At 39.7% G+C, this 24847-nt stretch overlaps 1 protein-coding gene across 1 annotated transcript in view; it reads left to right on the forward strand.

The window, feature by feature from the left end:
- Positions 1-24847, forward strand: part of LCOR (ligand dependent nuclear receptor corepressor) — a 57099-nt gene that overhangs the window by 25101 nt on the left and 7151 nt on the right. The window contains exon 7 of the mRNA XM_033148161.1: positions 2909-3877. Within this exon, the coding sequence (XP_033004052.1) occupies positions 2909-3877 (969 nt within the window). The remainder of the gene's footprint in view (positions 1-2908; positions 3878-24847) is intronic.

Here is a 24847-nt window from a genome sequence, read left to right on the forward strand (position 1 = left end):
CAGAGTATAATTACATCTTGTTAAAACACCTTCTTCCAATCCTTAAATATGAAGTCAACTGAAAAATTAATTCCATTTTAGGAATACTTTGGTTTTGTACCTGATACATGAAATGTAGAGCTATGATCTTTCAACTTTTTAAAAAAAAATTGATTATTTTGACTTTGTTCACATGCTCAGCTACACCTGTGCATTTGACTATGGGAGCATTGGGCCTAAGAGTGGTCTAACAACTTGGCAGGGGTTATGTTGGGTGCCAGTTGTATGAACAACCATTTCCCCTTGAAGCTTATACAAACGACTACTGCAGTTTTCATGATTGTAGCAAGTCAAAAAGTGTTACCACAATGCAGTTTCATTGGCTTCATGTATGGGGGTATCAGGTCATACAACCAGTGGCTGTACATGATCTTTGTTGGGTTGTGAGCCTTTGGTAGTTCCATGCACATCCCACAGATGATCACATGAGGCTTGATGAGTATCTGAACCCGATCTCAGCCTTTGATAGGATGGAATGATGGCTGCCTAGTCTGAATAGATCAGCAAACCAAACAGTGTTTCCTTTAGTTGTCAGAATGTTTAGGCAAGGCCACTAAAGTAAAGATAGTGGTTGAGCAAGAATTGTAAAATATTTGTTAGGATTTATTTTTTTGGTATAACCTACTATTATAGTACAGTGCTATAATTCCATTTGTTTTCTAATGGCTCATTAGATATATGGCGGATTTCTAATTACTTACCTTGGAGCTTTTCCCAAGAGGAATACTCAATAATTCAAACATTCCAAATACTACACTATTATTAGACTAGTAGACAGTTTCTGGGTGAAGATTTTTCTTGGTGAAGGTTATACAATCCCATCAACCTTGTATTTTTTGTTGCATGTGCTGATAGGGAGAAGATACATGAGAATAAAGAAATTTGGGGTGATACTTGAAAATGCTGCAATAGAATACATTTTTTGTTTAATTTTAAAGCTAATCAGCCTTTAGAATATTAAGTGGCTGAATATAGATGTGGAATTACATAATCTTCAAGTTGCTGGACTTCTAGTGATATAAAAATAACCATTGTTGACAGTCACTGACATAACTGCAAAAGAGACATTTAAATTCCTCACAACATGGATATATTACTTAACCCTGTATGTCAGAACTCTAAACACTGTATTGTGATGGAGAATATCAATTTCTGTTCCCTTTCTGAATATTCTAACAGGTTCTGTGCATTAAAATAAAGTGTTCCTACATGGCTGATTGAAAGCATCTTCAAGAGATCAGCCTGTGTTTCTGCTTTTTACTGATAAGTTAAATGCTAGTTAACTATTGCCCTCTGTCTTTCAAAGTGCTAGTTCAGGCTTCTTCAAACTCAGCCCTCCAGATGTTTTTGGCCTACAACTCCCATGATCCCTAGCTACCAGGACCAGTGGTCAGGGATGATGGCAATTGTAGTCTCAAAACATTTGGAGGGCCGAGTTTGAAGAAGCCTGTGCTAGTTAATCTTTATATCTGGACAGTGGTTCACTGTTTTAGAACTAGCTGAAATATTCAATGCATGTTTAAAGTTCTGGTAGAAATTTATTATTTTCCTTGACACTGGGGTGCTTCTTGTTCAGAATTCATGTGGACTGTTTGTTACCAAATTAAGAATCTTCAAATTCTGAGTAATGTTTAATAGGCATTTGTTAAAGAATTAGGAAGTCCAAACTTGAATGTAAGTTCTTCCTTCCGCCTTGCTATGCATCCAAATCTTCTGTATGTTGTTGTTGTTGTTATTGTTGTTGTTGTTGTTGTTGTTGATTAGATTTCTTACCTGCCCTTCATCATGAGGTCCTAGGGCAGGTTACAAAAATGTAAAAATACAATATTGAAATACAAATTACAGTCAAGAGAGTAAGGTGGGTCCTAAAATACATATCTTAGATGTCAGATGGTTAGGTTAAGGGGTGTGTGAATATATAAAGGCTGTCTGCTAGATAGGATATACACAGTAATCATCTTAATGAGCAAAGTACCAAGAATGCATTGCATACTTTTTGTTCATATTATTTACAGGAATTGAAATAATTGTGTACATAAAACAAGATTGATAGTCTGATTAGACTGTAGATAATATTCTTTTTAAAAATAGATTTAAACTGGATCTGTTTAATCAGTAAAGTTGGAAAGAGCATAATAAAAAATACATATGTGGCAAGAAAATATCCTGCTTCTTTACCTAGGCATGTGAAAAACAGAATCAAATTGATATTTATGTGGCTTATGATTAATTTTAAAAGGAAATGGAGTCTGAGTATGTGCAACATTTTTATTTGAGAACCATTCCGTTTTTCTGTTATAATGTTGAATGCAAAGTAAGCAAACACCTTTGAGTTCTGCTGAGCGCTCTTGATGCTGAGCAGCAACTTTAGCATATATAGTGTTAATCCATGCCCTCCAGAGCTTTCAGCATTTTATAAAAAGTGCAGGTGGCTGGTGTGTGAGAGTGTGTGTGTTGAATTTGCTGCATTTTGTCACTTGGCTTACTCTTTTATTACTGTACTTGTTTAGTGGTAACGTCACACTAGTAATACAGTCGTGAATAGACTCTAGCAAATGATTATTCCTTTCTAATCTATAATTAAGATGCTATTTTCAGACACTTGCGCGAAGCCTTTTCTGCTCCAAGATTTTGTGAACCCAACCAAAGACCAGCTGACAGGTTTCGTTTTTCTTTGCCCAAAAAGCTTCTCTTTATTTTTGAACAATTTTTTAAAAAAACTGACTGCTGAGACTTAAAAAAATAAAAATAAAAACCCACAAAAGTGATGTTACCCAAGCAAGGTCTTCTAATAAAGGAGTGGCCCCCTCACCCATTCCTCCCTACCTGTGCAAGTCCTGCTCACATCAGTTTCCTTCCATCCAATTAGGCGACCTGGGAGACCCAGCCAGCACCATGCAGAGGGACTTCGGAGTGGTGATGGGGTGCCCCCGAGAAGTTGGCAGGATGGAACGAGGGAAGGGTCTGGCCACTCCACATCTCTCAAAGTTCCATTGGCTCGATCACTGCAGATAAGCGAAGAACTGCTGAGCAGAAACCAGCATGCTACAGCTGCCAGCCATGGGCCATCTGGGCTGCAGAATCACGGACAGCACATGATACTATCCAGGGAGGCTTCTTGGGCAAAACCACACTACGAATTCAACTTCACCCGAATGAAATTCAGGGGAAACGGTGCACTCAGCAACATCAGTGACCTTCCTTTTCTTACAGAAAATTCAGCCTTTCAAAAAATGGCACTTCAAACTAAACAGGATGGGAAAAAGGACATGAGCCATTCAACTCCTGTGGATTTAAAGATACCACAAGTTCGAGGCATGGACCTTTCATGGGAGTCCCGTTCTGGCGACCAGTATAGCTATAGCTCTTTGGTGATGGGTTCACAAACGGAGAGCGCGCTTAGTAAAAAGTTAAGGGCTATCCTTCCAAAACAAAACAGAAGGAGCTTGCTGGATCCCGGACCAGACTCCTGGGGCTCAGATGCTGAGCAATCTACCTCTGGACAGCCATATCCCACCTCTGATCAAGAGGGAGATCCTGGCTCTAAGCAACCTCGGAAGAAAAGAGGCAGATACAGACAGTACAACAGTGAGATATTGGAAGAAGCGATCTCTGTGGTGATGAGTGGGAAAATGAGCGTCTCCAAAGCTCAGAGTATTTATGGGATTCCCCATAGCACCCTGGAATATAAAGTGAAAGAGAGGCTGGGCACTTTGAAAAACCCTCCAAAGAAAAAAATGAAATTAATGCGGTCGGAGGGACAGGATGTCTCTGTAAAGCTTGAGATAGATCCCCAGGGAGAGGCAGCACAGAGTGCGAATGAGTCAAAGGATGATTAGGGATGTTGTAGAGTGCCAATTACATTATAAACTGGGTGAGCACTATGGCATTGTTCAACTCCTGCTGTATGTACCCAGCTCCTCTTCAGTCACTGGGTGCAGGACATGCTGCTTTGCAGTTCAGCAAAGACTTGTGTGGACACAGGGGGAAAAAGGGTGCTCTGAATGTTGCATATTTGTAAATTTTCTGGCCCGGAATGGCTTAGAGCCCTCTTTTGTGTTTTTGTTTTGTTTTGTTGGGTTTTTTTTTGGCCTTTTGCATGTTTCTCTAATATTCTATAGAGAATTGAGTTACCTCACAAAGAATGCAGACATGGAAGTGGACTGTTTGCCTCTTGAGCCTGCATGGACTTTTAATTATTTTATTGGGTTTGCTTTCTTCATATGGCCTTTAAAAAAAATCACTTTCTTGAGCTCTAGTACCAGACTTGTAAAACAAAAACTGGATAATTGCTTATAATTAGGCTTTCACAGCTTTTTTTAATTCTTCGATCCAGTTGGCTTGAAAGAGAGTTTAACCTTTTTAAGTATGGCTAGTCATTTTGAATTCAGTGATTGGATTCCTAGTCAGTTGGGTCTAATTGGAGCCATTTTGTTTTAAATTCAACTCCTCCTTTACTATTTGCAATCTGCTTAGTGCTCACCCGGCGGGGCGGGTGGGAGTGGGATGGGGGAACTTTACATACACTACCTTCAGAATGCTTTGGTTCATTCCTTTGGAACACTACCTTCACTGTTGTGTTTGCTCTTTTGCAAAGGCAAGAGAGTTCAGCTTGCCTGCTTGAGGATGTAGCCTTATCTCAACACTCCATTCAGGAGCATCAGGGTACATTGAATGATATACTAGGGTATTCCTCACTTTAACAAAATAATGGCTTTTTTGTGACCTACGTGCTTTTTAACAGACTGGATTCTGAGTTTGCTAAACTGTGCGTTTCCAACATCTAGTTTAAATAACTCTCTCCTGGGAGTCAGGAATACATATAACAGCTTACTGTAATCTTGGGCAAAAAACAAACAAAAATCCTCATCAAACCAACTGATCTCTAAACATACAACCTCAATAGTCTGCCTAAATAGTCATGTAAATGAAGGATCTATGTTAATGTTCAGGGAAGAAATTTTTACAATTTTAATAAAACCCATTATCAGATCACTCTGGTCTGACTTAGGCTGAGCATCTTATCTAGTTGTAACACTGTCAGGGTTTAACACCCAATGGGTGTTTCCTTTTTAAATATTACAGTTGCCAGTAGCAGGAAATGTGCTTGCATATCCTGAATTTCTGTTTTTATTTCATCCAATATTGATTTTAATAGGGGACTAGCACACACTCACATAGGCAGATCACCACTAGCACTCCTAAATCCACAGTGCAGTCTTGTTAGTTGCAGAGGCATCTGAACATTCTTACATGTTAAGCTTTAAATAAAGCTTTCTGGACTTGCAGCTTCACTGAATCAGACTTATTGGTTCTTTGGGTAGAGAAACAATTTAATCTTAGCTGTGCAAAAGATTGGTAAGACTCCACTCTACTGCTTTGCACAACCAAAAGAGGCAATGGAATTTGTATGTGAGACATCATTTGAGCACTGTTCTTAATTAGTTATCCTGTGTTAATGACTGAAAGTGGATGCTAAGATTCATAGGAAGAAGGCCTAGATAGCCCCAGGGCTGCTGCTTGAATTTGGGGGCAATTAATTGAGTTGGCCTTCTTGATTGGTTGATTGCTTCCCAGTAACCCACTGTATTCAAAGGTTAGGCACACCATTGCTGTCGTGTTAAATATGCACTTCTCATTCTTGAGAGAGACTGGGCTTTTGGCCCAGATATGCTTTGTACTACTGTTCTTAGACTTTTCTTTTTGTTTTGGTAGCTTAATGTATTTCCATACTCAAAAGCAGAGTTCCTTTAGCTATCTAGGTGACATCTCAGTACAGAAACCTGTTTGAAGCTCCATAGTGGTGTAGAAACTCTGCAATATACTCCAGTTTTTCTGGAAATTGCAATAAAAATGCACTGTTTTAAATTTGTGGTTTCATCTGCTATTGAAAGTGTGGGAGAAGATTTGCTGCAAGCTAGAAGTGTAACACTTGCATAGAGTTTTACTGTCAGAGGTTTAACCTTTTGTGGCTGTTTTTATTTAAGTGATGTATGAGTTGAGTTCCGTAAAACCTTGTCATAGTGTATGTGGTGTGCTCATTTTACTTACCTAAATATTTTCTATGTGTATCATTAAGTGGATGACAATCGTGCAGCAGAAAAATGGTGTGCCTACCCTTTAATGCTGCAGTTTAGAAAGAGAACTACTTGTACGTCATTTCAGACCATAGGTTGAGAACTGTAAATAGATAGTGATAGTTGCGTATTCTTATTGCTTTGGTTAGAAAATGAATTAAACAACCAAACACTTAATTTTCTCAGATTAAAGTCCTGGGACCTGACGATTGTAAGATTCCTATCTGCAAAGCTTTGAAATATAACACTTAATATCTGTGATCACTTCCTATTCAGGTAAAAAAAAAAAAAAAATCCCAGAAGCTTTGGAACAACCATATTTCCTCAAAAGGTCTCTGTTTAAAAAAAAGAAAAGGAAAAAGTAGGTTATTTTTAAAGCACTAATTGCATTACTTTTGTAATTGCAATATAAAATAGCCATTATTGTTTTGTGAAGCATGGTTGAAATTAGTTAGTTGTCCCTTTCTAAAATTTCAGAAGCCTCTCAAAAATAAACAAAAAGCTGCTGAATATTCAAAAGATATAAATATATCTATATTTTATCTTATTGTAGGTTTTGTAAACTTAGTCTGTAATATTCAGGTGCACCTTTTTAATGTTTAACTTTTGTTTAAGACTTCATCTCACCTGTTTTTGCCCAGGTGGCTCATCCTGTGACTGTATCTCACTCTAGATCCTAAGTGATTCACTGAAGTAAGACTGCTCTGACAGACGCATTTGGTGCAGCTTTGAGTAGTATTTGGGAGCATCTTTCCAGTTAGGAAAAAATGGAATCAGTGTTTATCCATTAGCATGCTTAATTTTCTGCTGAACAGAAGTTTGCATGGCCAAAATCCTCAACTGACCATAGTTTGATGTGGGAAGATGTGGTTCGCTGCTTTCTTTGTAAGAGAAGCCTTGTTTTCTCCTGTTTTCCAGTAAATGGATGCTCATGTAACTTGTGCAAGACATAGGGCTTAGGCCTTGTTTTTCCTGTCGTTTTTGAGAACATATTAAGGGGACAAAGCCAAGTGCAATGCTCCAGAAATGGTGAAGTCTTTGGGAGGAAGAAATGGACATTTTAATCACATGTGTGTTAGATCCAGAACCAAAATTTGGTGGAATTATTGTGTATCTGTTGACGGTGTCATGTGCACCTGGAGGACAGAATGAAACTGTGAACAGTATTTGTGGCAGCCTCTGCTTATACAGACCAGGTATCATGAAGGATAGGTTCTCCCTCTACTCCCAGCCTAGAAGACTAATGTTAGAATGTGTTTGTGTAACGTTTAAAATCAAGTTCACTATTGTACTGGAATTTAGATGTTGCTTGGTGACCTTTTGCTACAGCAGGTTATACAGATGAGTAAGGCTTAGTGTTGTAGGGATACAAGTGTGGAGTTAATTATTGTGCAGTTCTGTGGAGCGAGCCCATTGTGTAGAAAATGTATCAGTTTTTACTTGGATCTGTAAAATATAAAAGCTCTTTCCTGGCGATCTGATACACTATTACCTCTGTCAGCCATTCTAGAACCTCATTTTCTGTGCCCCAGGCCTTTTTGTTTTCACTACAGCTATAAAGAATGGAAGTTGTAGGGTTTGGACTGTTGCCCTTACTTTATATATAGAGAGAAATATATATATATAACCTCCAGACTCCTGAGTTTATTAAAATAATTGAAAGATAACTCCTCCAGGGGCACTTAGATCCTCTTCTTGCATTAGCCAAATGCCCCAAGAATATGCCCTTGCTTCTGTATGGCCCTAGGACTGCTCCATACTGCCCACTGCTCTGCCTCCAAAGGAAAGGCCTAGTCTGAATGTTTTCTTAAATATTTTCTAATGCAAATCTGGAATAATTTTAATTATCCTTTAAGAATGAGATGTACCTTATAAACATGGTAGAAGTGCAGGTCTGCTTTGTTTCCTGTGGCTTATCCCAAAGCTTATTGACAAATGACTTGCTCAGAAACTGTCAGGAATTATTTATGCATTTAAAAAAAAGTTTTCCCATTAAAACCTCCAAACATTGACTGTATTTGTGATCCCATTGAGATCATGCTATTGATGTCTCATCGTAAGCTCCTTAGCAAGCCAAAAAAGGAAAGGGAGTCAAATTTCATTGTGGTGTTGACAGGGAAAAGCAGATCCCACCCTCCCATGTATAATAAATTTAGGATTAAATCTTCCTAAAGTCTCTGGGTGTCTCAGAGGTAATAAAGAGGATAAAGGCATGGCACCTGAGTGGGTTGGGGAAGCATTCCTAGTATTCCCCTTTCTTATCCAAAAGCACTTTGCTAGAACTCTAAAACAGAAACTTTTAAAAGTCTAGCTTTCAGCCCCATAGTGGGATGGTTCACATATTAGCCAAGGCTGCTTGAAGGACTTGGGAAGTCTTGAAAAGATAAACTTGACATACAATTTTTTTCCATATGTTTTCAGGCAAAAAAGGGTGCTTCTAGGAAGTTATAGGGTGTCCATTTGTGGACCAGGCATCTTTTGCTTTTCTCCCTTGCAGTTTCAGAAATGTAATTAAAAAAATCAACTTCCCTGCTGTCTGCAAATTACACATTCTGCAGTTGGCTTCTATAACACATGGGTGTCTAATGGCTTTCATAGTTGAATTTTAAAACACTGTGATTTAGCACCATTTTAACAAGTCTAGTCTCCTAAATTCACATGCTCTCTCCTTCCCTCTACTCTTTCCACAGAAGGAGCTCAGAAACATTTGCTTTTGGTTTTAGTTAACTGTGGTATGTTTCATTCAAGCTAGGGTTTGTGGTTCAACACAGACTGGTTAGTTTAAAAATAAGCCACTTTCAAACCACGAGTTAAGCAGCTGGCTTTGTGAAGTTACCCAAAGTTAGTGTTAGACAACAATCTCCAGTTTGGATGAAGCGGCCCACCCCACTTAACTAAAAGCAAACCAAAGCTTTCAAATTCATCCCTGCTGTGCAGCAGGTATGAGGAGAGGAAATGCATGAGCCTGTCAGGAGGCAAGGCTCATTCGCATAATACGAAACCATAGTTTTACATTATGCCCCAATGTGGCCATTATATCTGTGCTCCACCAAACAAAATTTCTGAGTTTTGTGATAAGTGAACAGTTTGGTAAATTGTCGTGATATATACCAGGGCTGGCCAAATTGGTTTATGAAGCATATGCAACTACTGGGCAGTTCAAGATTGTGAACAGAAAATCACTAATGGAGAATTTGGTGTACTAGAGATAGAGATTTTCTGTTCACTCCTTCCATCAAAAGTTTGCAGCTTCACATTAGGTCCAAAGGAGACAAAGAGAAGAATGCAGTGGTAGATATTTGGGCCTCTGACATCATGGGCTAGTAGGCAGAAGGAAGGAGCTGCAGACTGACCAGGGACTGGGACTGGTCTAGGGCTTGGAAGAGAGGGAAGGATTTGGAGATGTGCGTCTTTTGGCCTTTTAGCCTTATGGAGTTCTCAAATGTACAACTTGGCAACCTCCTTGGAAATACACCATAGAATATCTAGTCATAAACTGAAATTTTGCAAGTGAGCAAGCTTTTGTTGAAGTCTAAAATTATGCAGATATCATTTAATTGGATGTAACAAGTATTGTAATGTTACTTTTTGCAAATCTGTGGATGTATCTATGTAGGCACCTAAAATAATCCACAGATGCACTCAAAATGCCAGAGAAATAAAAACTCAAGTTGTCAGCCACTGCAGCATCTTTCTGACAGAGTTTGTATAAGTCAGTAATATTTTCAAGCCTGCAAAATTACCTCTAGTTAGGAAATGGCCTGAAAACATTCATTATAAAATTCTCAAATTATTAACCTGATTGCACAATCCATTTTTATTAATACAAAGTTTTTTTTAATTAAAAAAATCCTTAGAAGATTAGGTGTTCCATCTGTTTATACAATAGATACATTGCGTCTTTGGTCGCTAGTTTATAAAAATCTGACTTAAGTATTTCCTCCCCCACTCTAAAATTGTGGACATGCCACTTCAGCCTCTAATGTACCTCACATTTGGTGCTACACTCATCAGACCTTTACAGACTTGATAGAAAGATAGACCATTAAAGCACTTGTCTGACCTGTTGTTGTTTTTTTTTAAAAAAATAAATACAGAAAAGGGACCTTTCAGCACTTTTTACTGTTACAACTAGAGTCTTAATTTATCTGGTCTTCAGAGTCTAAGGTACTGTAAAAGTTTCAGTCCAGGAATTTTATAATGTTCAGGCAGCTTCTGGGTGTACACGCATGATATTTTAATTAAACATTTCAGTAGACCATTTCAGGGCTTTAAGGTTTGGGATCTAAATGGGGGAGGCTAGGTAAAGTTTCCCAAATGAAGAATAGTTTTAGACCATTGTGTAGTGCTCAGTTTGAAAGTATATCACTAGGAAAATGGGTAGGGATTCTCTCTCCCTTTTGTCTTCAGGGAATGAGCAGTATTTAGAATCTTTGGCTGAAATTCAAGCCTTTTTACCATGTAAATTTTTAATATAAATTCACTGACATGCTTTTTACATCAGAGGACTGAAAATGGATCTTAATGTTTAAGTTGTCGAATGGTATATTTCTTAAATGAAGGGGGAAATTAAAAAAAAAAAAACTAACTAGATTAGCATACCAGCATTAGTGATCTTAAGGGATTTTAGTATGTAATAGGAAAGTCTTTGATTAAAAATCTAATCTTGAATTGCTAGTCTGTAACTAGGTGCATTCTACATTAGCAGGTGAAACTTCTTTACTTGTTGAGAGAGGGTAGATGACGGCTGTCATATGCCCTAGCATCAGAAAAACAGATTACAGACTGCAGCCTCTTGGAGTCCCATTGGGTGGTTATATCCATGGGATTTTTGCTTACAGCAGCTTACTGCTGCTTAAACATGTATAAATATGTTTTGAGTGTTTGCTCATAACTCTTTCTAACCTCCACTTGTTAAATTGTCAAATGTTGGTATTTTATCAGTCCGCAGTGTAAGTTATAAACTAACGTGCTTAGGATTCCAGCTTGTACACACACTGTTTGAAAACCCTCAGGGACAGTTTACACACTACCCTCACTCAATTCAGGTACTTGTACACTATTCTTAAACCTAGCAGTGACTTGTATTTTGTTTTTGCTTTTCTTTTGATGTGCTAATAGCACATCCTTGATGAATGTCAACTTAAACTCAGTTCAGGTATCCAGGTATAACTCAGCCAAACGGATTTTAAAGCTGCATATTACTCTCCAGCACGCAGTGCCTCAGACACGTAGTGGCATTCTGTATATTCAGTTATTACTACTGAGCAAGATCGCATGGGGGTTCCTGATAATTATGTATTGTAAGAAATTTCTATATATAGTATGTGTATTATGTTATATACATATATATTATATATGTAATCTTAAACGTATATATTTAAAAATGCCACTACCAAGCCAGCACAGCTAATGTCAAATACATTCCTGGCTGTCCCTGTAAATGGAACAGGGGCAGCTTCTCAGTACGGCTGTGGTTTCTCCTTCATCCCAGGTACTTCTAAACTTGAGCCCTGGCCCTTGGGTGTCTGACCTCTACATTCTAGTTATGCAATGTCTCTAGGAATTCTGTGCACTGGCCACTGTGATGGAAGCCAATGGGCCAGATGGGCTTGAGTTTATTAGTAACCCTTCTGCCAAAGTTGGTGTTTTATGGCAAGAGTGTAAACCTTTCAAATAATCAGCAGCAGCACATAGATTGTGGGAGCACATGATCGCGCCTACCTTTATGCTCCTTGTCGGGCGTGTCACCTCTTGTGCCGTGCACTAATTGTGAGTGTTGGCATTTCACGCCTGTAGTGGTGGGTCTGTTTGATGAGCACTAAACAGTGCATGTGTGTAACACATTAAAATAAAGCCTGCTGCTCGCACCAGCATTCATTTCACCGTAACTGTGCGTCAGCAATGCCTCTGCTTTATTATTTGATGCTTTACACCTTAGAAAGTTCTATTTATGTAGAGTATGGAAAAATGGCATTTTTCACAGACCTCTAAAAGTACAAGTGTCATGGAAAAATAAAGCAGGAACCCCCTTTTTAATCTATGGACCTCATTTCAATATACTGTTTACAGTTTGACGGAATTGTATAATTTAATATTTCTCTTGTACTGTAGTTTGTATTTATTTACAGATTTTTTTGTACTGTGTGATTTGAACTTTTTTGTTCCTTGCTATGATCAACATTTTATGTAGTAGAGCACTTATGATCACAAATTAAGGTTTTGGTTTGATTGCACTACATTTAATTTTTAATGCAGTTCTGATTTTTTGACTGGACTAAATAAGCTGTGTCTTAATGTATGTGATAAGTACTTATAAATTTTTAATTCACGTGGTCCACTTTTTTTTTTTTGCATTGTATGTCAAAAGCGCTGATTCTCTCGTTGTGCATGTGTAAGGGTTTAACAGCCCTGTTGTATTCTTTGGCCATGTCATTTTGAAAACACATTCCCAGCTGTAACGTGTATGGTAGTTTTCACTGGATGCTAGACTTTTCAGAACCACTATTCTTCTAATAAATTTTGTTGTGAAAACTTGAATGGTTCAAAGCACTGGTTTCTAAAGTGTCTTTTTAAAATATCTATGGTTCTATTTCCTTGTGATGCTTTCTTTCAGTGGAGTACCAGGGTGGGTTGATATATGTGTATATATACAAACAAAGCTGTGTTTTGTATTTGAGTAGCAGAGCAGATGCTTGAGAATGTAAAAATGTACTCTTGTCATGCAGTAACTGCCTCTCAGCCACATTTTCAGTTCCCTCCTTCAGCCACCTTTTAATGTTTAGCTGATGTGTAGGTTTATTATCTAGCAACACCGCACTATCCAATGACATACTCCATTATTATGGTTTTGATTCATCTAAATTGTCATTGTATCAGTTTTAGTAGTTGAGTTAACTTTTTACATTAATTGATTAAATTGAATTGTTTTATCTTTTTTATTCTTAGCTCTTTTGAAGCTCCTATATGGGATGCAAGATTTAAAAATAAATTGTACCAAATGAGGAAATGTCACCTCAAGGTGTCTTTTACCTTTCACTTCCTTGTGGTTCTTCCGAATGCTCTTTTCAGTGTAGTGAGGTATTATTGCTAGATACAGTATGTTTTCATTGTATCCGAGCTATGATAAATCTCAGGCCTGCCACATGGGAGCATGTTCAGAAGAAATTAACACCATATGAAAATAATGTGTGAACTTGTGTTTGCTATGTTCTTTCAAAAATGAATATCTGAATCTGTGAAATATTATAGTCAAAAATTGTAATTGCTAACAGCTTTTAATTTATATGGGCAAGACGAAAGTCTTGAGCAACACAGTACATATCTGGATAAAAAGTTAATTCCTTCTGCATATGGCTTACGTGTAGCACAATGCTGCCACTGGGCATTGATTTGAAATCAGTGTTATAAGGCCTTTCTACATAGTCTCATCTCCCCCGAGTCAGTCAAATAAGTAGGTCTATGGTTTTCAGCTGCTGCTGGATAGAAGACCATATTAGTGATGCCTGTACTTTTTATAAACAAACTTTCCACCACCCTATATTTCACTCAGGATGATTCATTTACAGCACTTTCCTTCTAATCTCATATTCCTATTAATATGCACTCTTAACTACCTCAGCTGTGTAGTTTGCTGAGTTCTCAATTCATTATATATGTGCAAGTTTCTGGGATCCTCCTTTGTCACACACTTTGCATCAGCAACAAACACAACCAAGGGCAAGGCTATGTGGACAGAAAGAGGCTTCATTTTCAACATTTTCTATGGTCCATCATAAGGGGACTTTTAATTGACTAGTCCATTTTGAGAGGGGGGGATTGCTTCCTCTGAGAAACTAAGGCTGCAGTCCTAAGATTACTCCCTGAGAGTCAGCCCTGTTGAATTCAGTAGGACCTACTTCTGATTAGACATGTCAGTCGTACACTGTTGTAGGGTCAAAAATGCTTGCCTGTGCTGGGTATCACATTTTCCATAGTGTAGCTGCAAATATTACTTATCCCAACTCCCTACAATTTCTTCTGTCTGTCCCTAATAGACACTTTGCAAATTATGAATTACTTGCAGAATGTTCATCATTATAATGTGTTCTCTTGTACGTAGGCAGCAGCTGTAAATTGCAACCCAGTGTCACCCACAATTCTGTATCAGTAGACACTAGGATGGTCATTATTGCCAGGGGTGAAAGGTTTTGCCTGCACTGCAAAGCTGGCTAGAAGTCTTAATGTTTTATTTCCCTCCTTCTCAATGAACATCCAATATTTACTTTTATAGGAGAAATTAAAGGGAACTACTTGGGGCCCAATAGTGGCATGAGAGCTAAGCCTGCTGTTGCCTATCCTTGACGGTGGTCCAGACTGTAGCCATTTAGTTTGTCTCAGAAAATACAATGAAAGTATTTGAGAACTAAAGCTACCCCTCCTTCCCTTTACCTGTCCCCATCCAGAGTTTTGTTCTCATTGTGACATTAGAATGCCACAGAATCTTGGGAATTGTGGTTTTTATATAGGTGTTAAAGATCTGTCAAGTTGGAGTAAAGTTCTTTCGCTGATATATTCCCCATATGCATTTACTACACACAGTCCTTTACTAATTCACCTCTCTCTCAAACCTTCAGACTGTCACAGATCCAATGTGGTGGTGTAAGTTGCTTTTGAAATTGGGCGGTCTGCCCTATTGCCCTAACTAAACATGGTGGCACCCCATGATTTTTTTTGGGGGGGGGAAGTAAGGAAATTCTTTCTTTTACCTAAACATTGCACTTAACACCTGGAAGCATAGTATTCTTTTCTGCCCTTCCCAAACTTTGTTTTAGGAGAGGGATTGGAAACCTATTGATTCCTCTCCCACAGCCTTAGACTCTTTTCAGGAGGGTTGTCTGGGCAGGTTGTTTCCCAGATGCACAAGAACAAATGCACAAGAACTGGCAACAGCTCTGCCTTTCAACTAAATAACATGGGGGCACTTGCTTCCTGGGAAGTTCTTACCAATTAATGTTCAAGTAAACTGACCTACTTTGGCTAACAATCTGTGCTCCAATTGCAGGATGAAATTCTGATCTTCTACTCCTATTTACTGCAGGAATAGTCTGAATTTTGGAAGCAAAAATTTGCCAATATGTGCCTTTGTATACACATCTGGGGAATGCCAGGTTTTCCTTGTATATGGGCATCCATATAGGTAAAAGCTACTACAGTACAATTAAAGCCTTGGTGGGCCAGGTGCAATTAATTATCTATACATTGTATTTTAGCGAAGTAATCCATACTAGGAATAGGCAAATTTGTCTTTAACTTCTGTTGACGGATAGACTCTTTCAATCCATGGAAGGCTTTTGATTCAGCAGAGAGACCCTACTAGTGGGTGGGATGAACCAACTTTGCAGATTTCTCCATCACCTGGAGTTCACAGTGCCACCTCCCATGTTGTTCTGGAGTATCCCCCCAGTACTCCAGCAGAGTGTAGGCAGTGGCACTGGGGGCTGCAGAGAGAGAGGGAATTTGCAGAAGTTACTCTGCTAGAGAAAGTGTTCTCTGATGTGGGACTCTGCTCAGAGGATGTGCATGTCAACAGGAGTGAAGTCTGGATTCATCCCTGTGTTAATTAGGCTGTTTTCTTTCAAGCTTATCGAATCAGCAGTGGACCCAGGTAGTGGGACTGAATCAAGAGATCTGGTGTACAATTCATCCTTTCTATTTTGGTCAGTATAAGCAAGAAACATGTTTGCCTGCACAAACATACTCCAAGGTCTTTGGATCACTAAACAATTCATTGATTTTTTTTAATATTATTATTTGCAAATCGAATGCGATTTTGGGGAAAAACCAACATCTTTGCCCAGTGGATTTCTGTTTGAATGACAACCTTCCAATCCTTTCAATATAGCAGCCCTCACGATAGGTTTAGCTGGAGGCGCTGACGGTAGCAGCCTGAATCTAAACACCTTTACTGGGAAGGAAGTCTGACTGAGTTTAGTGGGATTTCACTTCCCAATATGTGTGCTGTTATTAGTGAGTCATGCGTAGGAGCAGTTGGTGCTGCCGGCTGCAGAACAGGCAGAGTAGCCATTTTCTTTTGTGATTCATATGCCACATAGGCTGAAGATTTGATGTTAGTATTAATAAGTATCCTGACAGCGGGCCTAGCACTACCTATGCCTGAAATGCATGTATACGAGCCCAAATAATGTGACTTGGTTAAAAATGCTTATAGCTACTTATTTCTGCATAACAAGAGTTGTAACTGGCAGCACTTCATTCTGTTCACTGTATTGCTAAGCTCTGTGTTTGCCTGTAGACTCCAGATATTTGATTCAACTAATTGGAAATATTTTAAGAGCAGACAACAGCTCATTTCACTAGCAAAGCTTCCTGTGCTGTGGGTGAGAAGAGGGGGAAGAGCAATACAGGCAGTAGAAAATTCAGGTGGCTTTTATTTCAGGTAGCAAAAAACAACCTCTATGCACCCCCCACCCTTTCATCTGCTACAAGGAGCATAATTTGCATTCAATTCATTGCACAGCAGTATAGAAACTCTATATATTTCTTTCAACGTAACATAATACAGGTGGTAAGTCAAGGCTGGATTTGCCTTCCACACTGCCCTTCAGGTCTCTACACTGTCAACTGAGGAGGGAGGGCTCTGCATGATTTTCATGCCATGCTGTTACCTTTGACTAAGGCACCTTGTTGTGACTTTTCCCTTGAGCCCTTTTATTATAACTTTGTCTTTAATCCTTTAGTTTTACTCACATGCACACACACAATCCTTTTGAAATAGCATCGTGAGGTTTCAGGCATGTAAATAAACTTGTAACATCAAATTTACTCAGCAACACAACACTGAAAATGGTGCTAATTTCCAGGCCAAGATTTGAATAGTGCATTTTTCTCTGAGAGAATTCAGTCAACTCTAGCATAGTCCCAGTAATAAGGGATTCCACTAGCCCCTATTGGCACTGGTTTCAATCTGTGAAAGAAAGCAGAACTTTGTCCTGTTTGGTTCTGCTGCAGTCTTGTCTACTGGTACTCTCATGGATGGATGGATGGATCTGTGCACTTCATCTAAGGTCCCAGGGTGGGTTAATACATTTTAAACATATTAAAAAACGGTTTAAAACAACTTAAAATGACAAAATAAGGTCCATCTTAAGATATACACCTCAAGTGTCAAAAGTCAGGGTAAAGAGGTGCCAGACACACCTCTGTGGGGAAGGAGTACTTAGGGGCCACCACAGAGAAGGTCCTCTCTGAGGCTGCCATACCGCCCACCAGTTGCAGCACCTGAGACGGTCTATATGAGGCAGCCTTTCGGAAAATTGGGGCCTGTGTCGTTTACAGTTTTAAACACTAACATGAACACATTGAATTGGGCCCAGAAATGAACTGGCAACCATGGCAGTGGTCTGTTTAAGATCCTATTCTATGCAGAAGTAGATAGATATTGGTGGGGGGGGGCTGTGGCTGTGTGTGTACAGTACAGGCAGCCCCCGTTTACACACATTCAATTGCGGCACACCCAATAGTGACCCAGAAACACATATTTTTGCCATTTTGTCACCCCCCTCAGTGATGACACCCGGGCAGACCGCACCCACCGCACCCCCCTTCCTATGCCACTGCACTGATGGTGCCTTTTGTCTAGTGTGGGTAGCCTTAATCATGAGAGATAAGGCATTTGTAGGAGTCCTCAAATTCATTTGTCAAGGGGCACATTTGGAAATTGAATAAACTGTTGTAGCCACTATAAAATACCAGTTTCACACAAGAAAAAAACTGGAGATGCTGAGAATTGCCCCTCCCCAAAATACAGACACAATGCTATACACCCCAAGCAAATAAAACACAGAAAAAAACGCAGTCAACATTCTCCAAGAAGCTAAAAAACTAAATTTCAAAAACAACAACATTGAGGGCAGGGGGATTGGGGAGCACCAAGCCAGGTGCCTGAGAGTGCTGTATTGCCCACTGTGTTTTGCACTGAGAACCCCAGAAGCTACTGTATAATTTTATTTATTTGTATTTCTTATCTGCTTTGTTTGCCATAGTTCTAGGCTGGGTTATAATAAGTAGTATGAGGCTAGCATATAAATCTATATAAATAAATGCTTTACTCACATAACAGCAATTAATTTATGTTATCCATATATTTATCTTCTCTTAAAAACTTCTATTTGCACAGGATATGGGCTCATCCATTTTCTAATGATTGGTTGACATCCTCACCTGAAGTTTTTAAATCTGTGGATTTGATGTATGAACTTGTGCTAAGCGAGTGAATGGTATCTTCTGTTCATAGAGTGTAGTAAAATCGAGACTTATATAAACCTGTACAGTACTAACCTTTTAATGTAGTAGAAGTGGCCTTGGGTCAGGTAGCCCTCCGTAGCTTGTGGCTTCTATTCCTAGCTACAGAGATCATTCTCAGAGCCCTGGAATTGTTAGATTAGAAGTTTTTTTCCCCCTGGGTTTGGGTTTCATGTTTAAAGCCTTTCATCAATTCATAAGTTTGCAAGCTTTTATTTGTGTTTTTATTCTATAAAGGTGGCCGTGGTGGCTGCCATAAAGCCCAGCTGTTAAGTGAGTGAGTGGTGTTTGTACTATCAGCGGCAGGAACACCATGCATTCATGGGGGGGGGGGGGGAGAAAAGCTCCCCAGCGTCCTTGATAATCAGAAAAATTAGCAAGGACCATTGTGAAAAGCCCTTGAAATGAAAGCAGTACGTGGGTTAATGTTTCAGCATGATAAATCTCCCCTGGTTTAAAAGGGATGGACTGAATGATAACGTTTTTCAATTAGCCACAAGAAGGTTGTTAGATGCGTCACAGCTGGTGATTAAAATGTTATATGGGGGAAAGTGGGTGGGTGGGGGTGGGAGGGAAGGAGTGCAGAATGCTCTGGAAAGAAATAAAATGTACAGATCAGGTACCCTTGATATAGGTTGCAGAGGCTTCCTTACCTAACATGATTGGATTCAGATAGTGAAGAAGGTTGCTTTTTAAAAAATGTATAGTACCTCCAAAATTCCATACTCTGAAGGGCTAAAATTCTGCCTTGCTGTTTTTCTGGACTTTTTAAATTTATGAATTGGTACACAAAACTACTTGATTCTCCTTTCTCCCATATAGAGTGTATTAATCCAAAGGACATCACCAAAAACAAAGAAAATCAAGGGACTTGTAGGTTTGATTGCCTATGTATTTGGCATTTTTAGAATTGTGTACAAAATCCACCTCTCCTCTTTACAAGCCCCTTGATTCATAAACTATTTTTGTCTGGCTCAGCTTTCCCTGTGTGTTCAAGAGTAGACTTAATTTTTGTCAACCACCCTGCATTTGGGTAACAAATGGGGGGGGGGAGCACGAGGCTTGTTCCAGATTATAGCCAATGCTTTTGTTGTTCTGATTCATAAACTAGCCAGCCTGAAACAACACAGGCAACACAAACTGGCCTTAGTTTTGTTTGTTTGTTGCATTTTCTGCATGAAAAAAACCACATTGATGGAAAATTTTATTCAGTTTGAAGTGGGTCTCCCCCTTTTTTTAAATCATCAGCAAGAGATTCATTCAGGAATAAAAGACATTATTGGAGTTCTGAAAATGCATTTAAGGGTGAAACTAGTGTGTTTTTATTCTTCCTCAGCCCATCCAGGTGTGGGTTGCAGTTTTTCAAACTAACCACCCGTGTGTTTTGGGTTGCTATGAGGAGGTCTGGACCACTGTTCATAAGGGGTGTTTCTGCACAGAGGTGATGTGTCACTTCTTCGCTGACCTTTCTAAAGCCTCTGCAGCCCAGGCTCAAAACCATGTCTATTGTGTGACAAATTCAAACTCTGACTGTTTCATGTTCCCTTGGTTTCTGTTGCCCCCTCAGTCTGAAGGGGACAGGAAGTTCTGCTACAGCCGGGTGCTGGGACTTCTACTGCTGATAATCTGTTTTGTGAGTTGGCTGCTGAAAAGCATAAGGGAGAGGGAGAGAACTGTCTCCCTCTTGATGTATATAAAAAAAACCAGGGCTGGGTTTTATAAGTTTATAGCTATGTCTTGTTTTTTTTACAGAGCTATAATCGTGGTGCTTAGAGTGATCTGAAAGGAACAGAAACACTTAGCCTTGAACTTTTGTTCTGCTGCTTCTTCTTGTGCCTCTGAGGTACAAAACATACCTGTAAACTTATACTCTGTCAAACTGATTTACCAGGGGGCGAAGTGGAGATGGAAATGAAACTTGGGAGGCGGTGGGTGGTTAATTGGGACACCCCCCGCCCTCTTATTTGGATATACAGCAGCTCAGTTAGATGGGCTGCAAACAGACTGTTCTGTAGCTGGGGAAGATGCATCCATTTTGGTCATATTAAGGAAGTGGGGAAAAGGGGGGTGTTTTGTGTATTAAGTAGAAGATTTTGGTGGTTATACAAATAGGGGCCAAACTGAATCGCCTGAACTGCAAGAACTACATTTCTCAGGTAAACCCTACAAACTGAAAATTACCGTTGCTTGCTATTGTAGCTAATCTCCTGCCCCCACCCTAAAAATCACCAGCATTGCTCAGAAATTTTAAAATGTTCTTTAGCAGTCTGTGTGCATCCTTCAGGAGAAAACAAAACAACAACAAAAACAGACTGTATATATGCATGTAGGGATTTGTGCACACATACTAATTGAGAACAGAACCACCAGCCAGTGACAGCTCTGTGCAAATAGACATGTTTCAGCATCCAGCTATGCAAATAGCTGCACTGCAGAGCAAAATCTGAAAAGCATTAATTGTGGCACTGTGACTGTTGCATGGCAACAGTTGTGTTTGAACAAATGACAGCTACTGCCCCTTGATTTCTCTCTCTCGTACTTAGTGACAAACTGGAATAAGAAGCAGTGATGGCTGCCCTGGGGAAAGCTGTGGCAGGTGCTATAAGAGCCCCAAAGTCAGGAGGCAGAGAGGTGAAATCTGTTGCGGGTGACCTCCAGGCTCTTAAAATTATGTGCACAACAGAAGTGGAACAGAGCTCCTTGATGAATGGGGGGTGGGGCTTTATAGGGGCTAAGATGTGTCAGATCAACAAGGTAAAGTAATAAAGAAAGGATAGCAAAAATAAACCACCCTCAATTTCCAATGAAAGATGTGTTTATATTGGGATTTTTAAAAGTTAGTATTCTAAAAAATGTGCAGGAAAATCTATGAAAGCTGGAGGCTCTCAAGAGTTTTGTAAAAGTGGATCCTGCAAACAGTTACCATACTTTATCTGCAAACAAGCATATGCAGCAACCACCATTTTGGATGTTCTTTTGTTCTGACATAAATGAGACTTCTTCTGCAGCGTGTGAGCTTAGCTGATCAAGATCCAGATTCGACATCCCTACATGCATCAAGGCTTGCCAGGCAACAACCATGAGAATCCTTTTGTTGCTTTAATATTGCTGCAGCTCTGAAGGAGGATGCAGCTTCAGTTTCCACACTCACACTTCCCCCCACCTGCTGCAGCCAGAGAAACTCTTGTTTTGACACACAGCAGCTGGGGGTGGAGGGTGGGTAGGAGGCCCAGGAGCAGAAACAGGAAAAGCCACAGCTGAATCCTGTTTAATGGCTGTGGCTCTGCCCAAGAGATGAGAAGGTTCTGCAGGTTGTGACCTAGCGGGGAACCCTACCTGTAATCCTAATTCTTGCTAAGAAACCTTTTGACTGCAGTGTCTGGACCAGACTCAGTGAAATGTCATGAGTACATTCCTTGTTCATTTTAAAAACCAACTATTAAATGATCTTGAGGTACTGCTAAACTGTTGCTATTTTCAGGTGTTGTTCAGTCACATACTGCCAAATCAAGAAGCACAAATATGGTTGATTTGATGCTGTTGTACATCAAGTGTGTTTTCCCCAAAACTAGACCTTTTGTGATGAGGAAAGTACTGTGAAAATGGGGGGGGGGGGGCGTGCGACAATTGCTTGATGTAATATTGTGTAAACTCCCTTCAAACAAATTGGAATGATTTTGTCTAACCTTGCAAGCTTTTTGCTAACAAATTAGGATGAATGCTCAATAAACAGGTCTAAGAAGTGACCTTAATAAGCACAGTTCACCTTTTATTTGGCCTCTTGAGACTGCAATCCTAAGCATACTTACTTGGAAGCAAGTTCCATTAAAATCAGTGTGACTCTCAGTTAAATATGCTGGTGTGTTGGTCTTTTAAGTTCCCAGTATTATTCTAGTTAATTTAACAAATGAAAGAAAGCCCCACAGTGATTGAGCAGAACCCAGGAGAATGCTGTTGAGAAGCAATACTCTATCCAGGAACTTTATAGCCCAGTTTAAGTACCTAAATATGGCTGCTGTCCTGACAAGTGCTCATGCTGGCTGAAGTTGATGGGAGTTACAGTTCAGCAACAGGTACCACATTGGTTACCCCTGCTTTGGACTGTGACAGGGTTTCAGTTAGGCTGACGTTCTATCATTTTAGCTTACAGACGATAGCTATTAAATTTGCCTGACTTTCTCAAGGATAGTTCAAATAACCAAATGGAAAGCTTGGTTTACATCATTAGTTCAGTCACGTTTTCCATGGATCCTTTCTTCAGTTTCTGTAGAACTGCTTGACTGACATCATAATTGAATGTTGATTTGACATCTCAGTATAATTAGTAAACTAGATTGAAAAAACCTGTTTTCTAGGATGATGTCCTATACATGCATTTGAATATGTATTGGACTGAACAATTATATATTTACTTAAGATACTTCATACCATTCTGATTCAGAGATTGGCAAACACTGTTTATGAATGAGTTGGAAAGGAAGTTTCCATGGATTATGTGGGCTTGCAAAATATTCAGATAGGAGGTTTATGTACCCAACAATTAGAGCTCAGGTAAAGAGATGCTACAAAATAAGAGTATAAGGTTCTACTTCAGGCAACCTGAGCTCTAGTTGTCTCATGTGGCAAATCTGTGTTTGGACTGTACCACTTCAGTAAATGGTTAGAGATTTAAAGTGATTGAATGCTCCTCCATTCAAAAGAAATACACATAGAAAACTAACATGTTAGAGAGAAAGGCAAGGATCCTTCTCCTTGCCATCTAGTTTTCTGTATGCATTTTTTAAAATGGAAGAGTATTCAATCTTGTTGAGCCCCTAACAGAAATCTGCAATGGTACAGCTGAGAAACAGGGGTGTTCCCTCATTTGTGAGAGATAGGCCTGAGCAATCCTGATAAGAAACTAATGTGAATGCTTTTTCTTTGGAATCAGTAGCCAGCTTCTTATAGTGGCTCCGTTCAGACATGGTTTGTTGCTACAGTCAAACCTCGGATCCTGAACACCTCCATTTTGGAACGTTTTGGCTCCTGAACACCGAAAACCCAGAAGTAATTGCTCTGGTTTTCAAATGATTTTCAGAAGCCAAACATCCGACGCAGCTTCTGCTGGAGTGCAGGAAGCTCCTGCAACCAATCAGAAGCCGCGCCTCAGTTGTCGAATATTTCAGAAGCCAAACGGGCCATTTCATCAGAGCACAAACTATGGTTTCTGTGCTTGCTCTCCAAAACAAGATTGCACACTATGGTTCAAAACCTGTTTGTATTCCTGCTTGGAGGATAGGTGTGAACCACAGTTTGCCAGATTAGATGTGATGGCAAACTGTGATTTGTCCTAAAGAGGAAGTAAATAACTGAAGTGGGGCATAAGGGGGAGGAAAATAAGAGCACAAGGCCTTGTCACCTAGCTTGCCATTAACATATGAACCGCTCCAGTAGTGCAGCTCCTGAGTTCAATAATGAGTGAGAGTGAATAATTTTTCATGCACTTCCCAAAGACAGAAAGGTTGATCGTTTTATTCAGTAGCTGTCAAGAGATAATACTGCTCACTCTCTAGGATGATGTATCTTCTCTACCAGGAGCCTAGCCACTGGATTATATAAATTATATATAAATCAGAACCTGGCTACCAACTTTGGGGGCAGGAGGGAAAAGATTGATAGGGATGTTTATTGGAGCTTTGCTGTTCTCAAACACTCCAGCTGCAACCCCCCAGCCCCTTGCTGTGCTCAGGGCTGCCACCTCCTCCCACACCTGTTGAGTTAATTATTATTCAAAACTGCTCTTTCAAATCTTCATGTTTATGGACTTGTGGTGGCTGATGCGGAGAGGGCAAATGCTGTTGTCCATAGGTTGGCTATTCAGTCTAAGTTTGTTAAGAATATGCATTGTTGGGTGTCTATCTCTTCCTAAGCTCCTGCCCCTGTGAAACTGTTGAGGACTTGCACTGAATTTGGGAAGATAATATTTATTTTATCACTTACAGAGATATTTGGCCTTCCCTTCAGTCAGATTCCCAGAGCAGTGATGCAGCCTGTTCATTGCCTGAAATGAAGAATTGTCTGCAGGGAAATGGGGAATCTGGTACAGTCGTACCTTGGAAGTCAAACAGAATCTGTTCTGGAAGTTCGTTCAACTTCCAGAACGTTCAAAAACCAAAGCACAGCTTCTGATTGGCTGCAGGAAGCTCCTGCAGCAAATCAGAAGCTGTGGAAGCCCTGTCAGATATTTGGGTTCCAAAAATAGTTTGCAAACTGCAACAGTCACTTCTGGGTTTGCGACATTTGGGAGCTAAAAACGTTCAACTCACAAGGCGTTTGAAAACCAAGGTACGACTGTAGTTGTTTTCCAGCTTGTTCAGGTTGGTTTCCCCTAGAACTAATCTTTCTAAGGGACAAATATGAAGGGATAAAGCACGGTTTGTCCAAATAAC

The sequence above is a fragment of the Lacerta agilis genome, chromosome 5 (assembly GCF_009819535.1).
Source record: "Lacerta agilis isolate rLacAgi1 chromosome 5, rLacAgi1.pri, whole genome shotgun sequence".
NCBI classification, from domain to species: Eukaryota; Metazoa; Chordata; class Lepidosauria; order Squamata; family Lacertidae; genus Lacerta; species Lacerta agilis.